The 27,732-nt window shown below is 39.4% G+C and overlaps 1 protein-coding gene across 1 annotated transcript in view; it reads right to left on the minus strand.

The window, feature by feature from the left end:
- Window positions 1–10,741: 10,741 nt before the first annotated feature.
- TOX2 (TOX high mobility group box family member 2) overlaps window positions 10,742–27,732 on the minus strand; it is a 306,239-nt gene continuing 289,248 nt past the window's right edge. Inside the window, exons 6-9 of the mRNA XM_074212169.1 lie at window positions 24,472–24,552; window positions 19,394–19,813; window positions 15,570–15,700; window positions 10,742–11,972 (exon numbers count right to left, since the gene is read on the minus strand). Of these exons, the coding sequence (XP_074068270.1) occupies window positions 11,936–11,972; window positions 15,570–15,700; window positions 19,394–19,813; window positions 24,472–24,552 (669 nt within the window). The 3' untranslated portion in view covers window positions 10,742–11,935. The remainder of the gene's footprint in view (window positions 11,973–15,569; window positions 15,701–19,393; window positions 19,814–24,471; window positions 24,553–27,732) is intronic.

Consider the following 27,732-nt stretch of genomic DNA (forward strand, 5'->3'; position numbering starts at 1 on the left):
TAATGTAAACTTTTCTATTGCTCTACTCTTCTAATCAGGAATGCTTGAAATTCTTCTTCTTCATTAAATATCCATTTTTCTCTCTGCAGGATTGTGCTCAGTTTTGTTGGATAGAGTATTCTTGGTTATCTAGAAAAGTCATATATTATATCCTCTACTCCTTTATAGAGGTAGCTGCTAAATCTTATCTCATCCTGCCTGTGGCTTCATGCTATTTGAATTATTTCTTTCTGGCTGCTTGCAGTAATTTTTCCCTGACCTGGGAGCTCTACACTGTGGCTATAATATTCCTAGCAATTTGTATTTGGGGATTTATTTCAGGAGGTATCTAGTGAATTTTGCTGTCCAGTTTCAAGAAATGTAGGCAGTTTTCTTTAATCATTTTTTAATGAATGAGACAATTTATTAAGCACTTTCTATGTCATGCACAGGGTGGGGTACAATTAGGAAAAAAAAAGGAGAGAGTCCCTAATTGAAGAAGGCAACATATATAGAAAGGTTTAGCTACAATAAAGATGATGGTCCCAGAAATCTTAAGAACATATCTACAGGGAAGAAGGCAAGATCCAGATGTCTATAGGGTACATCTGCAGTCCAGATGCTAGTATCTGGGATGTGTGTGTGTGTGTGTGTGTGTGTGTGTGTGTGTGTGGTCTGAATGGAGTAGCAAACAGGTCTAAAAGACTTTAGGTTGTATTGCTATGTCATTTGGGAAAATATGGTGGTGGTCCTCCATCTTACCAAAAAATATTAACTTCCAGATTATTCAAGTGCTATGAATAGCCACATCTGCTGCTCGGGGTAGAGAGCCAGAAAGGGTCAAGTCTACCCTCACTGTGGAAGTGGAGAGTGAACTTGAGGTGAATCTCAGTGTCCAGCCACAAGTGGGGAAGAGGGAAAAGTCAATTGCAGGAAGATTGGGGAAGAAGAATTCATATTTGATCTCTGGCTGGGATCTGGGAGGCCTGAATTGGAGGAGGTCACCTCCAGTGTCATTTTTTTTCCTACCCATCATTCAGAAGCGTTCATCTCCCTAAAAGACTGTTAAATCCTTGAAGACATCGATGACCATTCTAAGCCTTCTTTTTCAGGCTAAACATTTTTAGTTCACAGGATCATAGAATTTAGGGTTGGCAGTAGGTCCAGTCTAACCACTCAACTGGATTTGTTTAAAGTCACACTGATTTAATAGATATAAGCATTAAAATGCTTTAAAACTTCCTCTTTTTAATAAGGATTCCACAATCTGGTCTGGGCAAGCTTTGTTGTAGTTGTATTATTTTAGTCATGTCTGATTCTTTGTGGTAATATTCGAGGTTTTGGGGTTTTTTTGGCAAAGATTCTGGAGTAGTTTGTTTTTTCCTTCTACAACTCATTTAATAGTTGAGGAAATTGAGGCAAACTGTGAAGTGAAGTGACTTGTCCAGGGTCATACAGCTACTAAGTGTCTGAGGCTGGATTTGAAGTCATGAAAATGAGTCTTCCTGATTCCAAGTCCAGTACTCTTTGTGTTATGATGTCATCTATATGGTCAATATTACTCCCAAATACTCCCAGAACTAAAGACAATACTCTGCAAAGGGGACCTGGAAATGGGGCTATGGCTTTCTTGATCCTTCTCTTTAAGTAACTTAGCTTTTTACAATTTCTTGAAATAAGATTTCCAGACTTTCTGTTGTTTCTGTTGTTGATAGTTTTCAGGTAGTCCAATAATTTTAAAATGATCTCTTTTTAATCTATTTTCCAGATCAGTTGTTTTTCTTTTAAGATGTTTTACATTTTCTTTTTATTTTTCATACTTATGTCTTTGTTTCATTGTTTCTTGATGTCTCATGGAATCATTAGTTTACATTTAACCAGTTTTACTTTTTATGAAACTATTTCATTCAGTATTTTTGTGTCTCTTTTACTAAACTATTAACTTTTTTTCTTTTTTTCATAATTTTAAAAATTATTTTAAATACAAAAGAGAGAAAAAGTGGCAGCTAGGTGATGCAATGGATAAAAGCATCAGCCTTGGAGTCAGGAGTACCTGGGTTCAAATCTGGTCTCAGACACTTAATAATTACCTAGCTGTGTGGCCTTGGGCAAGCCACTTAACCCCATTTGCCTTGCAAAAACCTGAGAGATAGATAGATAGATAGAGAGAGAGAGAGAGAGAGAGAGAGAGAGAGAGAGAGAGAGAAAGCTATTCCCATTCATAGCATAGAGAAGATTTAATATAAAATCATGGATTATCATTTCAAACTGCTTACCATTTTTGGAAAAACTATGCAATAAATACTACACATTCTTTTCAAAATTGCCCTGCTTTTCTGTAATTCCTTCTGAGCTTTCTTTTCTTTGTTGGACACTTTTTTCTCTCTCCTTATCCACCCTACCCTAAAGAAGGTTAAAATTAAACACATTCTCACATGTACATAAATATAACTTATGTACATATCACAATATGCAAGATCATACTAGAAATACTTCTCGTTATCAGTTTTTTCTCTGAATGTGGATAGCATCTTTCCTCATAGGTTCATTGTAATTGGTTTGAATATTTATGGTACTCAAGATTAATTAGTCATTCAAAGTTGTTTTTTATTTTTTATTACTATGTACCACATTACTTAAAATTATTAGGACTTATTACTAAATTGCTATGTACTTATTACTAAAATATACTTCTCATTTCACTTTTCATTATCTCAGATGTTTTTCCATGTTTTTCTAAAATCAACCAGCTATTTCTTATAGCACTTGTATTCCATCACAATCACATACCACAACCTAATTGAAGGACTTCTGTCAGTTTAGTCAATGTTATAGGGGTAAAATGATATCTCAAAGTTGTTTTAATTTGCTTTCCTCTAATCAGTAATGAGTTAGAGCATTTTTATATGACTATATACAGTTTGATTTCTAGAACAAAAAACCACCTGTTCATATCTTTGACTAATTATCAATTGGGGAATGACTTGTATTCTTGTAAATATGACAATGTTATTTTTATATTTGTGACTTAAAACTTTTATCTGAGAGACTGTCTATAAACATTTTTCCTTCAGTTTCCTGTTTTCTTCCTAATCTTGGCTACATTGGTTTTATTTGTAGAAAAATCTTTTTAATTTAATAGAATTGAAATTACTTATCTTATACCTCACAAAGTTCTCTCTCGTTACTTTATGAATTGTTCTCCTGGGGCGGCTAGGGGGCGCAGTGGATAGAGTACCGGCCCTGGAGTCAGGAGGACCTGAATTCAAATCCATCCTCAGACAGTTAATAATTACTTAGCTGTGTGGTCTTGGGCAAGCCACTTAACCCCATTTGCCTTGCAAAAATCTAAAACAAAAAATGAATTGTTCTCCTATTCTTAAGATTGATACACAATATATTCCATGTTCTAATTTCCTTGTGATATAATTAATTCTTTTTTCTCAGTCTTTCTCAATCTACTCCTCTTATTTGGATTTAATTTTGTTATTTTTTCTGTTCTTTAAAAACACTTTTCCATAAAATCTTCTAAGAATTCTTATTGGGTTTGTGTCCCATAGACTTTGCAGATATTTTCAAATCCTTGTCTTTTCCTGTTTTTGTGTCTTATGGCTTCCCTTGTCATCATAGTAACTTTTGTAGTCAGGCTCTTTGTTTTTGTTCAATTTTCCCAGCCTATTTCTTAACTTTGGATTTTATGTTAAAGTTAGGCTCTGTTCACTTCTGGGTGATTGGGGACTGTGAGCTACTGGCCCAAGCTTGTCTTTTATGTCATCCTTCTGCTACTTTCACAGCTTAGTCTGGGAGCCCATACATTTTTCGTGCTTTCAAAGTAGCCTGCTCTTGGCAGAGGTCTGGTCACTGCCCTTCTATCCCATATTCTTCCATTTATATATGTAGGGCTCCTGTTCCCTTGTGACCTATCACTATTCCTTTTGATTCTTTTTTTTTTTTTTTTTTGCAAGGCAAATGGGGTTAAGGCAAGGCAAAGTGGTTTGCCCAAGACCACACAGCTAGGTAATTATTAAGTGTCTGAGGTCACATTTGAACTCAGGGCTGGTGCTCTATCCACTGCACCACCTAGCCACCCCTCCTTTTCATTCTTTTTTTTTTTTTTTTTTTTTTAGGTTTTTGCAAGGCAAATAGGGTTAAGTAGCTTACCCAAGGCTACAAAGCTAGGTAATTTTAAGTGTCAGAGACCGGATTTGAACCCAGGTACTCCTGACTCCAAGGCTGGTGCTTTATCCACTACACCACCTAGCTGCCCCTCTTCCTTTTCATTCTTAAACTATTTTCTGGAATTGGGTTATGAACTAACAGGCAAAAAAGCTGCCAGATGGCACCTTTTCCTGTTCCCCAAGCTAGTACAGGAGTCTCCTGAGATTTATTTATGCCCAGGTTTGGATTCCTTTTAATGACCCTGGGTACTGGGCTGCTCTCTGTTACTGCTGCCACTCCCACAACCTGGATGTTACAGCATTCCTGGTCAACCCTCTCCCACTTATCTGCAGACCTCTCTTTCTGTCTTCCTAAGTTGCTTTGGGGTGGAAAAATTACTCACTGTGAATTTTTCTTGATATTCCTTCCTAGAATTTGGTTTGATATATATATATATATATATATATATATATATATATACATATATATATATATAATTTTTTTTTGCAAGGCAAACAGGGTTAAGAGGCTTGCTCAAGACCACACAGCTAGGTAATTATTAAGTGTCTGAGACCGGATCTGAACCCAGGTACTCCTGATTCCAGGGCTGGTGCTTTATCCACTACTCCACCTAGCTGCCCCAGATATATATATATATATATTTTTAATGTGGTTGTAGAAGAGGTTTTGAGGAGAGCTGAACTGAAGTTGCTGACTTCTCCACCATCTTGACTCCACCCTGCCCTGCCTACCTTTCTCCAATAGTCTCTCTCATTCTCTAGTTTTCTCTTCCTGGATAATGGTTGCATCAGAGGTTTGCTCAAAATTCCTTAATGCGATAACTGTCTCCCAGGTCCAATATTAATGAAGAAAGCAGTGATATTTATGGTCCATGGAAGAACAAAAAGAAATTCTTAAGGAAGTTTGTGCTTATCCTTTGGGTGATTTCTCACTTCTCAGGTTCATTGCCTCAATTTTTTGTCAGAGAATTTTTTGTCTGCTTCTGCCTACCACAATTATTGATTCCCCTTGCAAACACATTGTTCACAATGTTCAAAAAATGAACAAGTTTATTTATAGATATGGAAACAAAAAATTGGCACAGAGAAAATGGTAACCTTCAGTAAACAGCCCTTCCCAGTCCCTCACAACATACAATTGGTGGAGATCCCACTGCTTCTGTCTCTTCAAATGTGCTATCTACAGATTATTGTGGTTTCTCAGGTATTGTCACATCTTTATCTTTCCTCAGAGAGGAGAGATTGTGCCTAGATGTTTTCCTTTATAGCTATGAGCCACTGAAACTCCATTTTAGGTCTTCTTTGAAGACTTTTCCTTGTCTTCTATTATCCTCAATATTCTAGTCAGATCAGTCCACCTTCCCTCAGAGGTGAGAGGATGCTACTAGGGCTCCTCCATCTGGTCTGGGGTCTCGGGGATTTCTCTGCCCCTTCACATAGCTTTCATGCAGTGTCAAAAAATACCTCATTATGGATTTTTTCTCCTTGTGCCTAAAACTTCTGTCAACTTTTCACTTCCAGGAAATGTGCCCAGTCTTGGAAGTACCTTGTTCTCCCTCTATTTAATCCCTAAGACTCACAAGTCTCTTCCATGCAATTGCACCTATTCCTTCCTCCTGGCAATCTCTCCCTTACCCTTCTGTCCTACAAGGAAGGCTCAAAGAGTCCTCTATGGTTTCCCTTGATAGTTGGGAGTAGAGAAAATGGGAAGGGAAATGTGATTTCTTTATTCTCACATCCCATGACTTGTTTTCATCCTTCCTGACTTTGAGGCAGGACTACATTGCTGCAGGATTGGAGTCTGAAGATACAGGAGTCATGTATACAGTTGAATATTTGCAGAGTAAAGTTGAGACATACTGGGCTTTCCATTAAAGATCATTTATATGATCCCTTACTAATCATAGAACCAAATCACAGGACATAGATTCATTTTCTACCTTCATCTTCCTCCCTTCCTTTTTAGTTTTTTTAATTATCAGAAAATTTATTTTCTCTTCCTCCTATTTCCTTCCATTGTGGAAAAGAACAAAAACTCAACCAAATGAAAACCCTTGTGTATGTACAAGCAAAAACAAATCTCCATGTTGACCATGTCCAAGATATATGTCTTAATCTGAAATCTAACGCTATCATCTCATTGTGAAGAGGTAAGTCAAATGTTTCACTTTGGGCCTCAGAATTTTTAAAACTTTCATAACTATCTGGGGCCAGGGTGGTTTTCTTTCTGGAAGCTCTGTGATGGGTTTTATCTGAGTATTCTCTTTTATGTGAATGATTGCATGTTTGGGGAAGAATCTTAAGGCCCTGACACCAGGAATTCATTTGCTTGACAGGAGAGATGAGAATTGTCTGAGATAGCTGTTGCAGGGAATTTTATTACTTTCTCAGATTTCATTTAAAAATGGATTTGAGTTTGATTTGGCATCATCAGGACCATTGGTGGCAGCAGGTTTCAGGTGGACTCCTCCTTAGATGAATCTCTGTTTTCCCCTGGTAGGTCTGGGCCCCTCATCCCCCGATGGCCCCAATAATTCCCTGGAGTTCTTTGGTCTAAGTTAAGGAGCCTTTTTGTGTTGGGGATTTGAGCGAGTGGATTTTTGCTCAGGCAGGAGGGGAAACTGAAATCCTACCTCAAGGCAGGAAACTCAGTGCTTTTCAGGAATCTGATGCAATGGCTGCAATCCTTGCTGTGCTTGGGGACTCTTCAATATCTGTGGCCTGGAGGAGTCCACCTTCTCCTAATAACATATCCTCCACTACCTGTTTTAGGCATAACTACAAATCCTTCACTCCCTTTGGGAAGTGGGATCAAGACAAACCATATTCTGGTCAGAGGTTCCAGGAGTACCAAGTCTTTAAAAGACATGCCTTGTTTAGCAGGGAGGAACTGAGAGGTGATTGCACTGGTACTGGAAATCCCCACCATCAATTCAGAGTGGCCACTCCTCAGCAATGCCTGGAGATCTATCTCAATGCCACTGGGAAATTAAATGACTTAACCAACAAATATTTGTTAGAGACAGGACTTAAATCCAGGTCTTCCTAGAGGCTGCCTCTCTCTAGAATGGGTGCAGAAAATATCTGGTCCACTGGCTGTATAAAATCCTCAAATTCATTTGGTCTGGTGTTCCCAAGGTAACCACAGGCAAGGGACTCAAAATTCAATACATCTAGGAACTTTTTAGGGTTAGGATTTTTAAGTTGATAATTTTGTATAACATCCTTGAATGAAGTTATAAATATCCAAATGGCTCTTGGCAGAATAAAGGTTTCTCACCCCTGTGAAAGTGCTAATAGCTTTGAAATAGTGGAAAATTCCAATTGAATTTGGAATTATAAGATCTAGGTTAGAATTTTAGCCTTCCCATTGAGTAGCCATATAAGCTTGGACCACTCACTTAATCTCTGAGTTTCCACATCTATAAAAAAGGTGGAAATGGAATTTATGATATCTAAGACCTCATCTTGCTCCATGATCCTGTGACTTCTAACTAATAAGGAACAGACCCTTGTCTTCTGAGGAAATTGAAGGGATTAGGATAGTAAATAGTAAATTATGGGGATTGAGTGAACCACACCAACTCCATTTTGTGACTCAGTTCTGAAGCTAGCTTAATTCACTTTCTACTTAATTATGACTCTAGTTTAAATTCTGTCTTGTGAGAAACTTTATCAAGTTGTGTGAATTGGGAGAAAAAACCTTATTGCATTGTTTGAACCTATACCTGCATAACTGGCTAACTAGGTTATGCCGACCAGAAACTTAGTCACATTCAAAGATTGATGTAAGGAGTTTTCTCACAATTGTATATCTCAAGCAACCTATATGTCTTATCTAAAACCTGGCTTCATCCTGGTTAATCAGTTATTGTTTTCACGTTCCTTTGATTGTTTACAGACCAAGCATTTCCTTTTTGATTTAAGAAATTATACTTGTTTGCTCTCTCCTCTCACTTTGGAAAATCCCTAATCTTTCATCCAATTATAAATCATATTACCTAATGTTCAAGCCTAAATTGAGGAGGTCCTGCTTTCTTAGGCCATTGGCATACATTGTCCACCTTTTTTCCCCTTAAAACTTAAATTTTTTTTAAATTTATTTAAGGCAATGGGGTTAAATGACTTGCCCGAGGTCACACAGCGAGGCAATTATTAAATGTTGGATTTGAACTCAGGTCTTCCTGACTCCAGGGCCAGTGCTCTATCCACTGCACCACCTAGCTGTCCCCCTCTTTTTTTCTTAAGGGGTTAAGTGACTTGCCCAGGACCACACAACTAGTGTGAGCTCACCTAGCTCAGTATGCATTGTCTAATAGATTGATATGCTCAGAAGAAAGAACCTTTGCTTTCTTCAGTCATTTCATCTTTCACCTACTGCTTCCCTTGTATCAGAGAAGTCTTCATTCATATTGTCATTCTTATATCCTTCTAAACCCAATCAAGAGCAGCTAAATGGCATAGTGGACAGAGTATAAGCCTTGGAGTCAGAATAATGGGAGTTTGAATCCAGCCTCAGACACTTGCCCCTTATCAGCCGTGTGACCTTGGGCAAGTCACTTATCCCTGCTTGTCTTACATCCAGGGCCATCTCCAGGCATCCTGATTCATATGTGGTCACTGGACCCAGGTGACTATGGAGGAGAAAATGAGGTTAGTGATTTAGCTCAGCATCTCCTCACTTAAATCCAATTCACATGCTTTTTTCATGGCATTACCTCCCTGATGTTGTGGCCTTCTTCAAGAACAAAGGACAAACAAACCCAATCAAGTGGAAATGGATAGAAATAATAATGATTTTTGTCCTTTCATCTTTTAATCTGATACATTAGGACAGTGGGAAGAGTCTTGGACTGGGAGTCAGGAGATTTGGGTTCTGGCCCTTGCTCTGCCACTGACTTACTTTGTGGCTTTGGGCAAATTATTTTCTTTCTCTGGGCTTCAGTTTCCTCTTCTGCAAAATGAAGAGACTGGACAATGATGATGGAGAGAAGATGGCAATACTTAACTCTAATTTTTCTTCCAATTTTTTCCCAAGGAGAATGATTTTTATTCTGGGAAAAAAATCAACCAGAAAGATGTTAATGAGTAATGAAACCCATGATAAGTGAGGAGATATTAAGAGAAAAGTTCATTAAATTAAGAGAGGAACTCATTTAAAGAAATGGGTTCAAAGTTCAAAATTGGGGAATGCCTGAACAAGTTGTGGTATATGATTATGATAGAATACTACTATAAGAAATAACTAAAATGGTTTCAGAAAAACCTATAAAGACTTATAGAAAACTTATAGACTTAACAAAAACAGTGAAGAACTGTTGTAAAGTGAAATGAGCAGAATCAGAACATTGTACATAATAATAACATAACTGTATAATGATCATTTGTGAATGACTTAGCTATTTTCAGAAATATAATGATCAAAGACAATTTCAAGACTCATGATGAAAAATGCTATCTACCTCCAGAGAAAGAACTGATGGGGTCTGAGTGCAGATTAAAGCATACATGTTTTTTTCTTCATTTTTCCTGCATTTTTTCCTAGCATGGTTAATATGGAAATGTTTTATATTTATATATAGTACATATTTTGTATACACACACATATATATTTAGAGAGAGAGAGAGAGAACATGCTTTATATACAATCCCCTTAGTCATTTCTTATAGCACAGTAATATTCCATCACAATCATATACCACGACTTGTTTAGGCATTCCTCAATTTAAAATTTTGAGCTCATTTCTTTAAATGAGTTGCTCTCAATTTAATGAGGTTTTTTCCCTTATATGACTTCACATATATAATGGGTATCATTTCCTTTCCAATGGGCGAGGGAGCAGCTGGAACTGAAAATAAAAATTAAGGAAAAAAACTGAATTCAAGTCACCAGATCTGGATAAATGTCTCCCATGTTACTTGAAATGGCTGATAGGATTGCTGAACAGGAATGCTGTAAGAGAATTAAAGAAGGATGAATGGTCTGATATTTTTTCCCAAGGGGAATGAGATAGGTTCTTGAATGGTCTGATATTTTTTCCCAAGGGGAATGAGATAGGTTCTTCAAACTATTGGTTTGTATGAGCTTGAATTGAATTCTTGGAAAAGGAATGAAAGGTTAGTGAATATCTAGGAAAAGCAGCAGTAATCAAAAGAGCTGGTTGATGTCCTTTTATTAATACTGGAGATTATATTAAATCTGTCAGATGAGTATCCTCTTCTAAGCTATGGCTGGTAGATAGTATATTAGTGGAAAGTTTGTTGCAGGTGATATTGCATCTAGGATCAAATGTAACCCTCACTATTCAACTTCAAAAGCCCTGAAGGACTCACCTTCTGAGAGCCAGCTAAATTGGCCTCAAGTCTGGAATGCCCTCCCTCCCCAAATCTGCCTCAGAGGATGATTGATAGGTCAGAGGTCTTGAATTTGAATCCTGTCTCTCTTACACTAATACTTGTGTAAACTTGAGCAAATCACTTTTCTCCCTGGATCTTGGTTTCATCATTTGTAAAATGAGAGGGGTTGGACCATATAATCTTCAAGATCCCTTCCAACTCTTAATCTGTGGTCGTGTTCTTTTCATAATCTTTGATATAAACTCAAATTTAGTGTGAGGGTCATAAATAATTTCTGGGACCTAGAGAAAGATCAGTCATATGTGGGTCATGGCCACAGTGTAGTCTGGGGTATACAGACATGTGTGGGTGTTTTGTTCACAAGAGAATAACAGACCAGTGGTTTGCTTTCTACTTTTCAGAAGTTTTATTATAAAGAAAGTTTGAGCTAAGCATTGTGAACCAAAACAAATGTGCAGGGCAAAGGGAGCCCCTTAACAAAGAAAGAGCAAAACCAAATGGAAATAAACGCCCCTTTCGAGAAACTGTAATTCTGGTGGGTTTTTTTTCTTCCTTTTCCATAAATAGACAAAATCATTATCAGCAATTTTAAATAGATGGACATATGGCTGAAAAAAAAATAACAATGCCAGGCAACATGGCTAGAAAATGTCCATTTCTTGCTGTAGAAATCATAGAAACAGGTTTGGCAGGCTTTTTATACACATCTTCTGTCTATGTATAACTAAAAAAATGTGCTACAGTTAATATAAAATGCTTTTTACTAGAAAGTAAACTACTATTTTTCTTCCACAAAAAAATCTTAAAGATGTCTTCAGCACAGGTCTAAACACACTTAGTAATCTACTGACGTGGAGCCAACACACTCACGCCCAGGACAGTGGGCATGTTTGTAAAACTGGGTTTGCATTTCTACCAGCCCTCTGGCCGGCTACCCGCCCCCCTCCCTGTGAGGCATGCCAGTGGATTTTGGGATTTACTTTGCTGGATATCCAAGGCCTTTGCATGTACACTATTCACACAGACTTCACATTTCCTTGCACGGATTGAGTGCCGTTAGCAAGTCAGAAGGCGCAGTTTGCTATGGGGCTGGCCCAGCAGGGGAGCCTGGTGCAGAAACTTGGGGCTGTGTCTAAGAGCAGGTCACTAGGGAAAGAGTTTGTAGCTAAGCTAAGCAAATGAACAGAAAAGGGAGTCTTGTTTGTTCTTTGGGGTTGGGGGTGGGGAGGGACCTAGCAAGCTCTCTGCCTTCAGAAGTTGGCTTTGGAGTTGGAAAGAAGGAACTGCTCCCCAGCTGGGCAATGTACAGGTGCCTTAGAACAGCCCTCCACTCTGCCAGACTTGCTCGATGCTTCCTCCCATCATCCAGGCCCACATCCCCGTGTCCTTCTTCTGAGCCTCGGAGGGGAGAAACGGCCGGTTTAGGTGAGGTAGAGAGACTTATCCCTTGGGAGCATGCTGGAGGGGAAAAGAGCAGAAGGCAAGTCAGGAAGATATGCTCTGGGGACAATAATTCTCCATCTCTGGCTCATACATCACTTTACCAGATCCTCAACATTCAGTGAGATGAGCAGGTGGTAGTGTTCTCATTTTATAAGTGAGGAAACTGAGGCAGAAGTAAACAACTCAGAGAAGTGATTATCCTCTTGTCCTCTGCCCTTTATCAGATCTCTACCTAGAGATTGATTATTATGCAAATTATGGGAAAGATGTCTTAGTAGGAATAGTGACAGTCCTGAGTGTTCAGAGAATGGTAACCAGGACTGGGATGTTTGGTCAGAAGAAAGGACATGGGAAGGAGGCTAAGTCACTGCTTATCCAAAATATCTGACAGACCTTCAGGTGATGGAGGGGTTAGCTTTGTTTTGTTTGGCTGATTCTAGAACAGAACAAGAACCCATAGGAGGCAATTACAGGAGGCAAATTTCAGTTCCATACTTAGAATAATTTCCTAATAATAAGTGCTGTCCAAATAAATAAAGAGTGATCTCCCCATAACAGGAAGTGACAGCAGTGCAAGGAAGATATTAGATGACCTGTAGAAGGAATTCATATGCTTGTAGGTAATGTCCTAAGTTGAACTCCTTTTAAATTTTGAGAATCTGTGACATCAGGGAGTGACGCAAGCAAAAATGGGGGCATGATAGGAAGAGATATTGAAAGGTGGTGGCAGAGAGGCCTAGGGAGGTCCTAGGAAGATTGGCTTTGGGAAGTCTGGCTGCACTGGGATGCCACTGTAGGCTACAATAGTCCAATAGCTGAACCCTCACCTAACTAGTTGTAGCTTGGGTGCTAGAGAGTAGTCCAGTCTCTTGATCACAGACACCTATGGAAAACTGACCTTGGTAACTACTGACCTGAATTTGAAGCCAGCATACATATCTGGTTTCATAAAGATACTGTTTCCAGTTCAAGCAAATAAAAATATGTTAAAATAATGGGAAGATTCACAGAGTATGAGTTAGCTAATATTTTTTAATTGTTAGACTTTCCAGACCAATTTCCAAACACTGCATCTTTTAGGTCAAGAGTAAATTGGAACAACTATCTATATTAGAGAAGAAGAATGAGCAGATACATTAGAGGTGTGAATAGGAAATTCTTCTCTAAGGCTAATTGTTTAAGTAAGGCTACCTGCCTCATTGGCCAAGACAGCACAGTGTTTGGGCTTGGAACCAGGAAAATTCATCTTCACGAAGAATTGGACATGACTGAAAAATGACTAATTAATAAAACCTTCCTCAAAGCTAAGGCATTATTATAGAAAGTGCTGATATTAGTTCACCAAACTTGTGGAACTGAGGTCATAAAATGCAAATGCATGTTAATTTTCATATATCCCAATCAAGGTTGAGCAGGTTTAAGTTTAAACAATTATTAACTTTGCTGATTCTTGGGTTCAAAACAATTACAGAAGTACAGAATGAGCATGGCAGCTGAAGTCAGGTGAAAACAATTGGAAAGTTTTTCTTTTTGTTGTGAGCTACAAACTCAGGATAGACCAATGGGGTGGCAAAGCATTCCAAAAACTAATATGAGAGGCTTCTTTCACTAGAGAGCTTCAAGTGAAGGACTGGTGATCACTGGTTGAGGTTGCTATATATGGGGGGGTATTCTTGGTCAAAGGAAGGATTGGACAGGATTTACCAATTAAATCTTAGGGCATTAATTGAAGCAGTGTCTATAGTATTGGGGAGCTATCCCCATGATACTCTTTCCCTATTCAGATTGGAATACTATAGTCAATAGAATGCAAGTCATATTTAACCTTGATGAAGAGAGTTCATCTAAATGGAACTTACTAGGACCACACAAGGATCCACTTAAGGACTTGGGGAAATTCAAAATGGAGGAGTGAATTTTGGGGAAACATGACAGCTGTCAAGTAATCGAAGCTCTATTATGGGAATGAGAGATGAGGCTCCCCTCTGTGCTCTGCTTGGGTCTAGATTAGCAATGGAGAGGATTTGTAAAGCATCAGATTGTGACTCAATATAAGGTAGAATTTTCTAATAATTAGAAAAATGGAATAAGTTGCCTTGAGAATGGAGGATTTCCAGGCATAGAAGGTCTTCCAGGAAAGCATGAGTGGCTACTGGTCAAGTATTATGGGTGACCTTGGAGGGACCTTCTGGCTCTGTCAGTAGGAGCAGGAAGAATTCTGGATTTAGAGTCTGCCACTTATACTTTGGGTAAGCCACTGACTTACTGAGCCTCAGTAAAAGTGGGGGTGTGTTGTGTTAGTTGGTGTCTAAGTTTCCTTCATTTTAAATCCCAAGATCCCATGTTCTGGGATTCTAGGAAAATGTTCAGTGTACTACTTTGCCACAGTTTTCAACTGGATTTTGTTGATATATACATGGAGGAACTGACTACTCCATGGAGTAGAGGGTTTAAAAAAACAAACATGCACCAGAGAGCAGAGATTGGTTTGGGTGAGCAGAGCCCACTGGATAAATGGCTTTTTCCTATCTTAACCAGGACACTGATTGGTTAGTGCTCACTTAGAAAGTATAAGGATACACTTTGATCGTTGTCTTTTGTCCAAGCATTCATACTGGATCAATAAGCATTTTATACAAGTTTCTGTTAAGATTAGCTTTCACAGAAGGTACAACTTCATGAATTCATTTACTATAATTAGCAGAACAACTAGTTGTCAGAATGCCCCTTTACACCCTCTTCAATGTGTGCCAGTTACAATTTTTCTCAAAGGAGATGGAAGGTTGCCCAGTAGAAGGGGCTTCCAGGCTAAGAGAACAAGACTCCCTTTTGAAAAGCAGGAGTAAAAGAAACCTCCTATTTGGAGGCTCCCTCCCTTGCCAGCTAGAACAATTTTAGTGGGAACAAGGAAACCACATCTCCACATTACTAGACTACTGTAGGAAATGTGATTGCCCATCTCAGCACAGCACAGTGAGCAGTCAGTGAGGATCTGGGAAGACAGCTACAGAGTTAGCCTCCTGCCAAAGGGACCAAAGGACCAGCTGTGCTCCCTGATGTTTTCCTGGACATGAGCTACCCAGTATTTCCTCTTAATCAACTGCATGAATGGGATTTTTGGAAAGTAACTGAATGACTAGAAGGGACTTTAAAGAATATAGAATTAAATTCATTATTATTATTATTATTAAAAATAATAACATGATAGCTACAAAGAACTTTGGATACATGATCTCATTTGATCCTTTCAATAGCACTGAGCTGGGGCAGGGTGTCTATTTTCATACCTATTTTACAGATCAAAAAACTGATACTCAGAAAGCCTTTTTCAGGGTCTTGTAAGTAAATATGTGGTTAGTATGGAATTTGAACCCAGGTCTTCCTGATTTCCAAATCCAATATTCCATCTATTATATCATGCTAACACTATTTTACAGATGAGAAACTGCAGTTTAAGAGGGGAAGGGACTTGCCCAAGGTCACACAGGAAGTTAGCAGAAAAGCAGAGATGGAGCCTTAGCTTCCTGATTTTCAGTTGTCTCCTAACACAGGCTTAAGTTGAAATGAGTTGGGTTCTCCCCAGTTCCAGAAAAGGAGTGCCAAGTTACTGACCTGCAGTGGTTAATGCCACACTCTCGACTGGGGTAATCACTGTCCCAGTCACTATTTCCTGGGGTGTTCGATGTGCCTGGGGAGCAGGAGCCAACGCTGCTTTGGAACTCAGGTGAGATGTGTGAGAAATCCTGCAGGTATGGAGAGGGAAAAATACACAAAACATTTCCAATGTGAGCAGGTGGGAACCAAGGCAGGGAAAAAGAGAAGGTGCCCTGCCTGGAAGGATGTAAGCAATTTTATGGTGTGGGGGAGGGATTGAGGAAACTGAGGCAGGCTACTATGAGGTTTGCTTTTCTCCCTCTGGTTGGTTTGGGGAACTCTGCCTCAGTACAGTTAAAGAATATTATTATATTCATAAGTGGAAAAGTCTTTAAGAAGACTATTAGTTTTCATTTTATAAAGGAAGAAACTGAGGTCCAGCGATGACAAAAATGACCTGTTCTGCATAGAAAGTAAATAGAAGAGTTGGGATTCCAACCCAGTTCTTCCGATCCCAAATCTAGCATTTTTCCCCACTCAAATATTCAGTCAGCAAGCACTTATTCAGCACCTACAGTATGTAAGACCATGTTAAGCTATGGAGATATATGTTCAACACTAATCTAATCTGCTCTTTGGGTTTCACATCAACATGATAGGAGGAAGGTCAGCCTAAAAATGCTTTCCATAATGTGAAAGAGTCCTGGGGATATCTGTTGGAATACCACATTCCTATCTAGTCACTGGGAAGTTCTGGGGCATATTTTTCCTTAAGACTTGGAGGAGATGAATTGTGGGTACTAAAGACACATCAAAAAGCTTTCTGTTATACCCTTTGATCCAGCAATACCACTACTGGGTCTATACACTGAAGAGATTATGAAAAAGGGTAAAAACATCACTTGTACAAAAATATTCACAGCAGCCCTGTTTGTGGTGACAAAGAATTGGAAATTAAGCGAATGTCCTTCATTTGGGGAATGGCTTAACAAACTGTGGTATATGTATGTCATGGAACACTATTGTTCTATTAGAAACCAGGAGGGATGGGAATTCAGGGAAGCCTGGAAGGATTTGCATGAACTGATGCTGAGCGAGATGAGCAGAACCAGAAAAACACTGTACACCCTAACAGCAACATGGGGGTGATGATCAACCTTGATGGACTTGCTCATTCCTTCAGTGCAACAATTGGACAATTCTGGGCTATCTGCAATGGAGAATACCATCTGTATCCAGAGAAAGAACTGTGCAGTTTGAACAAAGACCAAAGACTGCTACCTTCAATTTAGATAAAAAACCCTGTTATCTTATTATGTAATTTTGCTATCTCTTATACTTTATTTTTCTTCCTTAAGGATATGGTTTCTCTCTCATCACATTTAACTGAGATTAGTGTATACATGGAAACAATGTAAAGACTAACAGAAAATGCCTTCTGTGGGGGGTGGGGGTAGGGAAGCAAAAATGAGGGAACAATTGTAAAACTCAAAACCAATAAATAATATAAATAAATAATAAATAAATAAATAAAATCTTTCTGTTTGTTTTTACCATGGAACCAGAAAAAACCCAGAAAGGACAAACAGAATGGATGGAAGTTCTTATGCCCATCATCCTCTGAAACTTTTCTGCAAGAGGGACCCTTCAAAGGAAGACCCCCTGTGAGCCAGAGATTATTTTATTCTTTGTACTTGGATCTCAGTGCCTCACATTGTATCTGGCACATAGTAGGTGCTTAATTAGTACTTGTTAATTAATTGCTGGATGGTGTGTGTGTGTGTGTGTGTGTGTGTGTGTGTGTGTGTAGTATGTGTGTGGAATGTATGTGTATATTAAGTCTTGTTTAACTGCATTCCAATGATTTAGCTTCTTCTTTTGGGTCCTTTTCCTTTTTATAACACCCGTTGACAGCAGGCTATTCACCTCAGGTAAGAATTGTGTCATATCCTGGTGACTGGGAAAAAAAAGAATTGTTTCTATGGAGTCTGACATGGCCTAGAGAAATTCCTTCCACGGTACTGATGAAGACTGGCAGATCAAAGCCCCACATCTATGATCTAGGTCATGGTGTAACTGAAATCACCTTTATTGCTTTTTTAGGAAATTCAGCTTCCTCTTGTTCCTGAGCAATTCCTGGAAGCAGTATGATACAGAAGAAAGGTTAGAGCATCTGGAGTGGAGTGTGTGGATCTGGGTTCAAATCTCATCTTCTGCTATTTAATACCCATTTAAGCTTGGATTAATTATGTAACTTCTTTGAATCTCAGTTACTTCATTTCTACAATGGGAGGTTTAGACTACATGTCCTGTAAGGTTCCTTCCAGCTCTAAATCTAAATTAGATCTTAAAATGGAATAGAGGAAAAAAGATCCATTGATGTTTTTCTGATCTAACTGGCACTTTGAAGTCTTTTTTTTGCTGTTTTTTTTTTAACATTACAACAGATCTGAGGGATAATATCCCTGAACAAAACGGACATTTTAGTTCCATTGGGAAATCCACAGCTGACTGAAGGTAGGTATCATTCCTATTGACTAGAGGGGGAAGAATTCAGCAGTCTCCACTACAGAGAAAGAGACCCTTTTCCCTTCCTTGGAAAGAAAAACCATTAGGACCAACAGAATTAAGGTTTGTAACCAGACCAGAGTGAACACAAGTTGCAGAGCACATCTACTCAGCAGGGGATAAAATAGTGATAGAAGTCAAAGTCTCTGCCAAATCAGTGATCAGTGCGTAGTCACTGCCTCAATAATTGCCTCCAGCAAAAGCTGAAAGATGTTTCAGCACCGCAGACATGGACAGCTAAAGCCTGCAGGAACCTCCCCCTTATGCCATTCCTTGACTCTTGTCTCCACTGTCTCTTCCTGTCTCTGAAAACATCAAATCATGATGGCCATCACTACAGGAAAGGACATGTCTATTTATTCCTCTCAAAGGGACTACAACTGCTTTTGAATTTTTAACACTTTATAGTCCCTGGAACATAGTAAGCACTTAAATAGATGCTTATTGATTGATTACAATTTGGCATTTAGGATTTAATACAAGATCTTTCATTGATCTATTCTTCTGTTCTAATCTAATTTAATCCCTTCATTTCAATAAATTGTGTGAAAATGTCATGCTCATGGGTCATTGTTTTACCCAAGAACCATCATACAAATCTGTATATTTTCTAATTGTCTTTTTTCTTTTTTTTTCAGTCTACTGTTTTTAAATAAATAGTGTATTTGATCTACCATCAGTAGAACCTCGTAGTATGAGTAGGGTTGCATGAAACTATTCACATTCTCCCAAATGAGGAAACATAAACTTCTTGAAAGGAGGAATGATTTCATTTTTATTTTTTGTATCCTTAGTGCCTAGAAGCAGGGGCATTGGGATCCATATTTCCCTTTTTCTCTTTCACCAAATAGTATAGACCCCCACCCCCATGATGCTGAGAGATGAAGGTAGGAATTCTTCACTCCCGCCCCCCCAATCTGGGCCTTAGATGGAGAAGAGGTTGCTGCCCAGCTGACCCTTTTTCCTGATATACCCTGAGGACATATCCAGAGGATCTTGTCACTTTACAGATTCTTAATAAATCTTTATAGAATGGAAGAGCGAATATTTTGGAGATATTTTGGAATTTTTCTCTTGAGGAAGCCAAGAGGCATATTTCTGGAATTAGACATAAAAATCTTCAGCAGACCTGTGTTTTATACTTTGGATCTTTGAATTCTTCTATTCTATCTCCTAAGGGGTACTGGAATTCCTTTACCATTCTAGGCTAAGCAAGGTTGGAGAGTGAGACTGGACTAAGGCAGGAAGTTATATGATCTGGATGCCTTACTCACCTGTTGCCCTGGAGGCGAGGTACTCATCGGGGGCTGGACCTGTAGTGCCATGGGTGGAGGAGACAAGATGGACTGCTGGGGGACTGGCTGCATGCTGAGGGATTGATTGAGGATGGCGCTCTGGGGGTGATGCAGGGCCAGCTGCTGGTGGAGAGGAGGACTGATCTGGAACGATGGTGGTGGTGGCGGTGGCGAGGCACTGATGCTGGGCAGCATGGATTTGGAGTTTAGGGACCTGGAGAGGCTGGGGTGAGGATGACCACGGTAGCTCTGGAGGTCAGATGGGGACAGGAAAGAGCCGAGGCCTGGATAGGGTGATGAGGCCTGGGGTGGTATGGTATACATGGGCTGCTTGGGTGGAATCATTTTAGAAGGTGGATTGGGCGGGGTGGTCTTGGCCTCACTCTGTTCAGCAGAACTCTGGAAAGGAAGCATAGAACTTGATAAGAACATAATGGTATAGAGCACCGGCCCTGGAGTCAGGAGTATCTGAGTTCAAATCCGACCTCAGACACTTAATAATTACCTAGCTGTGTGGCCTTGGGCAAGCCACTTAACCCCATTGCCTTGCAAAAGCATAAAAAAAGAACCCAATGGTGATGTGCATAATAAAGTTAAAACCTGTGCTTTCTTCTACCTTATAAGAAAAGACCTCTCCCTATAGGTTCTCCCTCTTCCCCTTGACTCTGTTCTGAAAAGAGACAATCTAGGTGATGGGACAAGATGGAAAGCTCGCTTCCTAATCTTTCTCTAATCATTTTCCTACCCTACATCCAACTAGACTAATTCATTGTGAAGAAATATAGCGGTCTACTTACATTCTAAGGAACTTGGGGAAACAGAAGGGTCAAGAAAAGAATCTTGACACCCACCAATAGATCAATGGCTTAAGGGTTAGCCTTGTTATGGAGCCTATAGCCCTACTTTCTGGTCCTATAGCAAGCAATAGTTTACAAGGGGATAGGAACCATATTTGTAATTTCCTTGGCATAAGAAATCTCAATGTGCAATTCTTCCACTGCAGGTTGACACCTTTTTTGTAATTATCCTCAGAGAGTTACCTGAATCATTGAGAAGTTAAGTGATCTGTCTAAGGTCACAGTCAATATGTATAAGAGACAGAGCTCAACCCAGGTCTTCCTGGCTCTGAACTAGCTCTGTATCCATTACAACGCACTGATTCTCAGTCTCAATTTAAGGAGTTGGCAAAAAGGCAGCTATTAAAAATATTGATGCAGAAGACTTTGTCTTCTATCCCTATGCCCATCTATCCCTAGCACTAATTGTCATTGAACGTTAAAGGTCTTTCTGGAGTATCTATCTATTGTCCTGACACATACTCCCGTATTCTCTCTCTACTTCTCTTCCCCAAAGTTTAGTCCTGGTCCTAAGTTCCTGGGATTCTTAATTGATCTACCTGTCTCAAATCACTCTTGCCACTGGACTTTGATGCCAGTGGGAGGAGAGAGTGAGACTGACAACTTTGTGCAACTCTATCTCATTTAAATTTGATTCATCCAACAGTCATCACCTTCATGATGTCATTGGTCCTCTTTAAGAGCAAAGGCCGAGCAACCACTCCAACATTCCCTCCCCCTCTTCAATCTATCTTCCACTCAGTTGTCAAAGTAATTTTTCTAAAGTGCAGGTCTAACCATGTTACTCCTCTATTCAATAAACTTTAGTGACTTCCAATTTTCTCTAAGATCAAATATACATCTCTCAATTTGGACATTTAAATCCCTTCACAACCTGGCTCCCATTTACCTTTCTAGACTTATATGTTATTCTCCCTGACCCACTCTTTGGTCCAATCAATCTGGTCTCCTTGCTCTCAGTCTCATACAGTGCACTCTATCTTTTGCCTCTGCACAAGCCATTCCTCAGGCCTGGAATGCCTTTATTCCTGCCTCTTGAAAATTCCTAGTTTTCTTTAAAACCAGGCTCAAGCAGTGCTTCCTACATGAAGTCTTTGCTGATTCCCCAAAGTTATTAGTGCTCTTCCTCTAGGGATTACTTTGTTTTTAGTTTTCAATTCATATGTTATTCCCATTCAACCCCACCCTTCTTCCCCCAGGAAAATAAAACCTCCTTGAGGGCTTGCACTGGTTTCATCTTGTCTTTATATCCCCAGTGATCAGCATAGTTCTAGGAAAAGGAGATATTACAATTTACCACAGCTGAAGTTTAATTTAAATTTTTTTTTTTTTTGCGAAGCAATAGGGTTAGGTGACTTGCCAAAGGTCATAAACTAGGTAATTATTAAGTGTCTGAGGCTGGATTTGAAGTCAGATTCTCCTGACTCCAAGGCCAGTGATCAATCCGCTGAGTTACCTAGTTGTCCCTGGAGTTTAATCTTAATGGTCCTCTGCCTCACATAGATATAAGAGAGGGTTCAACCTGATTATTTCATCAGGGAAAAGTTAGTTACTGGAATATACTGCAGATGCCTTTGGAATTTTAGCATCCCAGAGCTGGGAGAGATCTCAGAGACCCAAAGCAAGCTTTCCTCATAAGCTTCCCTCATGTTTCAGAGGGGAAAACAGAGGTCCCAAAACAAGAAGGAACTTCCCTCAAATCATACAGTGAGTTGGTGAAAGGATTAGGAGCCAGTTTCTTATCATCTAATTCTGTGTACTTTATGCCATACAAACCAATGCTATTTTTAAAAAGCTTAAAGTTGGTTCTAGACTTAGGATATCTGAAAACCTCAATAAGAGAATTTTGGAAAATACCCAGGGGCTTGAAGGATTATTTTTATGCCTTGATATCTTAGATTTTACAGTCACTTGTAGAGTCTGAGAGTTGTTCCTATTCTTGGCTGGGTTGTCTATGTCTATAGCATCACTTCCAAGGATACACCTATCCTCCCCCCACATCTTCATTCTTTCACTCTGTCTCTCTTCCTCCTTTGCTATTTTCCTTTCTTCCTTCTTTCTTTTCTCCCTCCTCTCTTTCTTCCTTCCTTTTCCTAGCAAAATGTCTTGCTCATAATAGATGTTTAACTTTCTGTTGGGTTGAACTGGATGAATTCCCTTTCTTCCCAAAGCCCTGAAACAGACCAGAAGGATCAGTCAGAGGGAATTTACACACCTCTAAGGTTGAGAAATTTCTTTTTAAACCCATTTTGTCTTCTTTTCCTCATATTGCCTCTCAAAGTTATTGTTACTACCTCCGTGAATTGCCATAGCCATTTGTGCTTCTATAAAGATAGGAGTTACCCCATATCCTGTTGCCTCCAAGAGTTACAGAAATTAATCTGTGTCCCCATGCTACCACATTCATGTCACTGTTAAATGATTCAAGGACTAAAGATTCTGATATTTTGGAGGATCCAGTGTTAGAGCTAAGTTTATTTGAAAACAAGAATGGATCCCAATCAAGGGAAGTAGGGAGAAACAACAGAAGAAAAGACTTCTCTCAGGAAATGGTCTCAATTCTTGATTCTTTTGAGTATTTTTAGATGTTCTCAGAGAACAGGGACTATAGAATTCCCATGTTCAGAGATATTGCCTCTAGGGAAGAAAAAATATAGGGAAACTACCCAAAATCCCATCATTTGTCAAGTCCTCTCCATCCAAAATACCCCAAAGAAGGCAGGGAAGTGAATTAAGTTCCTTAAAACCAATGACAGTGATTCTGATTATTTAATTTCTGACCTTTTTGCTTGAACATTTAATTCCCTAATAGCCAAATGTATATTGTTGCATACTGGAAAGAGCTTTGTTTTGAGGCCATGGAATTAGGAAGTCAGCATCACATACTCTCCAAGATGGAAGGGAACTTGGAGGCCATCAAGTCCAACCTGTTCTTGAGCAGGAATTCCTGAATAGCCGGTCCTAAAAATGATCATCTAATCTCTAGTAATAGGGAACTCACCCCTTCTCAAGAGAGCTCCTATTCTACCTCTGGTTAGAAAAGTATCTCTTATATTGAAGCAAAATCTAGTTCACTACAGCTTCTCAGTTATGTTCTCCAGGCAGAATAATTCTGTCTTTAAAATTTTTATTTGTAGTAAAACATTCATTTTAGTAAAATTTAGAGGTCCAAATTTTCTCCATCCTTAAGATGGTAAACAATTTGATTTAAATTGTATATGTATAATCTGCCTATTTACAAAGGCAAAATAATTTTAAATGTTCTTTCATATGACAGTTCTTCCAATCCTTAAAGATCAGAATTTCAATCCCATCTTTGTCACTTAAAAACTAAGAGACTCTGAGGATGTCACTTGGAGTTTCAGTCTACTATCATTGGCCCCACTCTCTCTGGGGCTCTGAGGTATGGGTTCTACTCCCTAAACATCCAAGGAAGATTGGTTATTCATTCAAGCAGGAAGATCAAAAAGGAAAAAAAATAATTTAACTGCCTTGAAACTTGGAAAATGCAAGAGTGGTTCTTATAAGTTGCTGCCTATGGAGCTTTTCTCCCCAAGGGAAATACTGCCAAGAAAAAGAAATTCGAGTTGGATGGTCAACTAGTTTAAAGAATTAACATGTCACTAACTCCTTGTGTGGTCTTAGGCAAGTCCCTTTTCTCTCCAAGCCTTAGTTTCTTCATCTGTAAACTGAGATTACTGGATTAGATGCACTATAAGGTTCAGTCTGGCTGTTGATGTTCTCTTAATATGGCAGTCATGTCTGTGCTATCCAATACCCATTTCCTTTATATAGGGGTGTGCCAGAGCCAGCTTTAACCACCTAGCTGATGGTTAAATTTTCAGTGTGAGCACTGACACTTCAGAAATTGAAAATTGCCAAACACTGAGACTTGATTTATTGTTTTATTCCTTGTGGAAACTTAAGCAATTGATGGAGAAAAATGTTTACGATACAGATTAAACTAAAAACTGTGTGTATATCTCCCCTCCTCCAAAACCCTTGTTGTTCAATATTTAGTAGCACACCCCTGCCTGCATCCCTTTAGCCTAAAGAGCAGTGGTAAGAAGGCCATGAGTATGGGCAGCATGATTACGGTACTTCTTATCAAATGGCTCCTCCTTAGAGATTCTCAAGAGATGCAACTAATTTATCACATCCAGAGAGCTTACTGGCTAGATGAAAAGTAGGGCTGGTTACCTTGGAAACAAGGCTGGCCCGATAGGCTGCCAGGGCCTTTAAATATTCTTTCTTTGCAGCTTCAGTTTTCCTCTTATAGGCCTGAAAGAAGGAAACAAAGAATAGCTGTTAGTGAGAAGGGCTAAATGAACTCTTGCCTCACCTGAGCACAAATCTGGTCCTGGCTGTATCTCCCAGGGAGGCCTGTCTAATTTGTGTAAGGAGATCATCAATAAGAATTTTGGGGGACCTTCTTGTCTCATTTCCCTTGTGAATTCCATGACAAAGAGTGATGTCCTAGCCCTATGATGCTCCTTCTTTGCCCCCAGAAATCTGCCTCCTTCCCTCCCACACCCACAGGATCTTTTAGGATGTCTCAGCATCTAATGGTGGCAAAGGAAGAGGAGGTATACAGAACGCCCTCCTACCAATCAATAATCACTCTCTCCTGTTCTCTCAGGGCCTTAACTTCAGTAGTAGAAAGAATACTGTTTGGTGTGAAAATACCTGGGTTCAAATCCAGCCTCAAACACTTGTCAATTGTATGCCCCTAGGCAAAGCACCTAACCCCTCTGAGACTCAGTCTTCTCATCTGTAAAAGTGGTCTAGTAATGATAGTGCCAGCTTCACAGAGTTGAAATAATAGCTGTAAAATGCTTTGCAAATCCTTAGAGGGTTAGGATGAGTTGCTGATCTCCCTTAGTGACTAAGGATAATTCTAGTTTTATCAGGTTCCCTTGTCTTTGCAGGTCTGTGGTCCTTCCCAAGTTAAGGTGTCAGTTACCCTGCTCTGGACTCCTATAGGACAGCTGGCCTTTTGCCTTCTGTGTGTGTGTGTGTCTATCTATCTATCTATATTAGATACACATATATGTGACACACACACATACTTAGCTGGAAAATCAAATGTAGGCGTGCCCTGAAGAATATCTGGTTTTGCCCCTGGTAGGGGCAAAAATGGAATATGATGAACTTGGAGAGGGAAGTGACCCAGAGATCTCAGGTTACTGCAGGTACTGAAGTTGGACTTTTGCACTTGACTAAAGGAACACTGGGACTGAGTGATGGGAGCACTGGTGAGGGGAGACCCTGGTTTTGGTCTTTTTCATTCCTTAGGAGGTGTGTGTATCCTTGGGGAGTCCCTTGTTTCCTTGGAGTCTTAGATTTCTCACTTGTAAAGTGAAGAAAATCCCTTCTGCTTGCACGTTTGTCCATGGTTGCTTGCCTGTTGTGTCCCCTCTCCCCACCTCCAGCTAGAGTAGGAGCTCCTTGAGGACAGGGACTGTGTTTTGGCTTTTCTTTAGCATAGTGCATAACACAGAGTAGCAGGTGCTTATAAACTCCTCTTGACTGATAGGAAATGTGAAAATGATTTGAGAAGCAGATACTAATGTTAAGAATTATTACATGATTCTTGAACCTTTATAAAAATTGATCCTTCCAAAGAATGGGTCTGGGAATGTCCTCAGTCATCTAGGCCCAGAATCACACTACATTTATACCCTTGGGTCTTGTGGAAAGAGTGTTGGATTTGGAGTCAGGGTCCAAAGTCTAGTTAATAATAGTAATAACGACAGTAACATTTGCATAGCACTTTTCAATATTATCACATTTTATACTCATAAAAACTCTGGTAGGGAGATACTCTTATTATGATTATTCCAAGTTTACAAATAAGGAAATCAAGGTAGATAGCAGGTAAATGACTTGCATAGGTTTACACAGCTATTAAATGACTGAAGCTATATTTGAACTCAAATCTTCCTGATTTCAATACTCTTATCAACTGTGCCTCTTCACTGTCATTTAGTTACCTGTGTAACTTTAGACCAGTCCTTTAATCTCTACAGGTCTTAAAGGAGTTTGAATGATAAACTGTAAGGTCCTTTTCAGTTCTCAGTCTTTCACCTATACAATTCACTTATTATATTATCAATAAATGTTCCATAGGAAGGGCCACTATTTGGCTGGAATGGAAACAACTGAACAAATATGTACTTTAGACTGCTCTTGATTTTTATCCCTAAGCTCAGGTATTCAGAGCCTTGGAGAAAAGGGCAGCAACTCTATATTTGTTGTTATTGTTCGGTCATTTCAGTTGTGTCTGACTCTTCATGATCCCATTTGGGGTCTTCTTGGCAGATATAATGGGGTGGTTTGCCATTTCCTTAACTAGTTCATTTTATATATGAAGAAGCTGAGGCAAACAGGGTTAAGTGATTTGCCCAGGGTCAGGCTGGGCAAACAGCTAGTAAGTGGTTTGAAGCCAGATATTAACTCAGGAAGATGAAATTTCAGACTTCAGGCCCGGTACTTTTATCCATAGCCCTCTCCAATAGTTCTGGACCTATCAGTATAATTCATAAGCATTCACAGATGAATGTCTGAGAAGGCCATTTGTCTTCAATTATCAATTAGGGGAAGGATTGAAGATAGTGAAGAAAAAGGGAATGTCAGGATATCACTGACATTGCTCTATCAGGACCAAGAGCATTGCTGAATCACTGGAAACTCTGTTTTTGTTCTTTTAAAATTTTCATTTAATTTTTAAAAATTTACAAAAGTCTATTTTTACCTTCCTCCTATCCCCACTGAAAAAAATAAAAACAAAATACTTGTTAAATATGTATAAGTAAGCAATAAAAATTCCCATGTTTTCCACTAGTATTTATTTTGTGGAGGGTATCTGGGACTCAGGGAAGCTTCTTCATCTCCCCTAATACCAGGCTCCCCTTCCTTCACAGCCGCTTATATAAATTTCCAAGGCTCCAAAGGGTTTTTGTACATGGGATTCAACTTTGTGTGGGGGGTGGTTCTGCCTTTGTGTTGTCTGGCAGAGTGGGAAGTTCTGAGGAAATTCTTTTAGTCTCGATCTATGGGTTATAAGGATGAGTTGTGGGGATTTGCTTGTGATAGTATCTGATCCCAAGCCCTGCTGGCTAAGGGAATGAAAAGTCTTTTTCTGAGGTTTGCCATTAGAGAGCATTTGAAGGGAGAGAGGGGCCTGTCTGACAGTCAGGGCTTATCTTTCTGGCTGTTCCAAACACTGCATCTCCTTCATTAAAGAAGATGCTCAGTGCTATAAGGGATGCTTATTCTTAGGGCAAATTCAGTTAAGGAAGATCCATGTGTTTAGTCACACTTGGAGATGGAGCAGTTCAATCCATCTCCCCCTGCCAAAGAATCTGGCTTCTGTCCTCAAAAGGGGATTGTGAGAGAAGGCATACACTGGGAGAGATATTGCACCATCGTTATGGGGCTTGAGAATTTTTTTTTGGGGGG

This window comes from Macrotis lagotis, chromosome 1 (genome assembly GCF_037893015.1).
Source record: "Macrotis lagotis isolate mMagLag1 chromosome 1, bilby.v1.9.chrom.fasta, whole genome shotgun sequence".
Taxonomy (NCBI): Eukaryota; Metazoa; Chordata; class Mammalia; order Peramelemorphia; family Peramelidae; genus Macrotis; species Macrotis lagotis.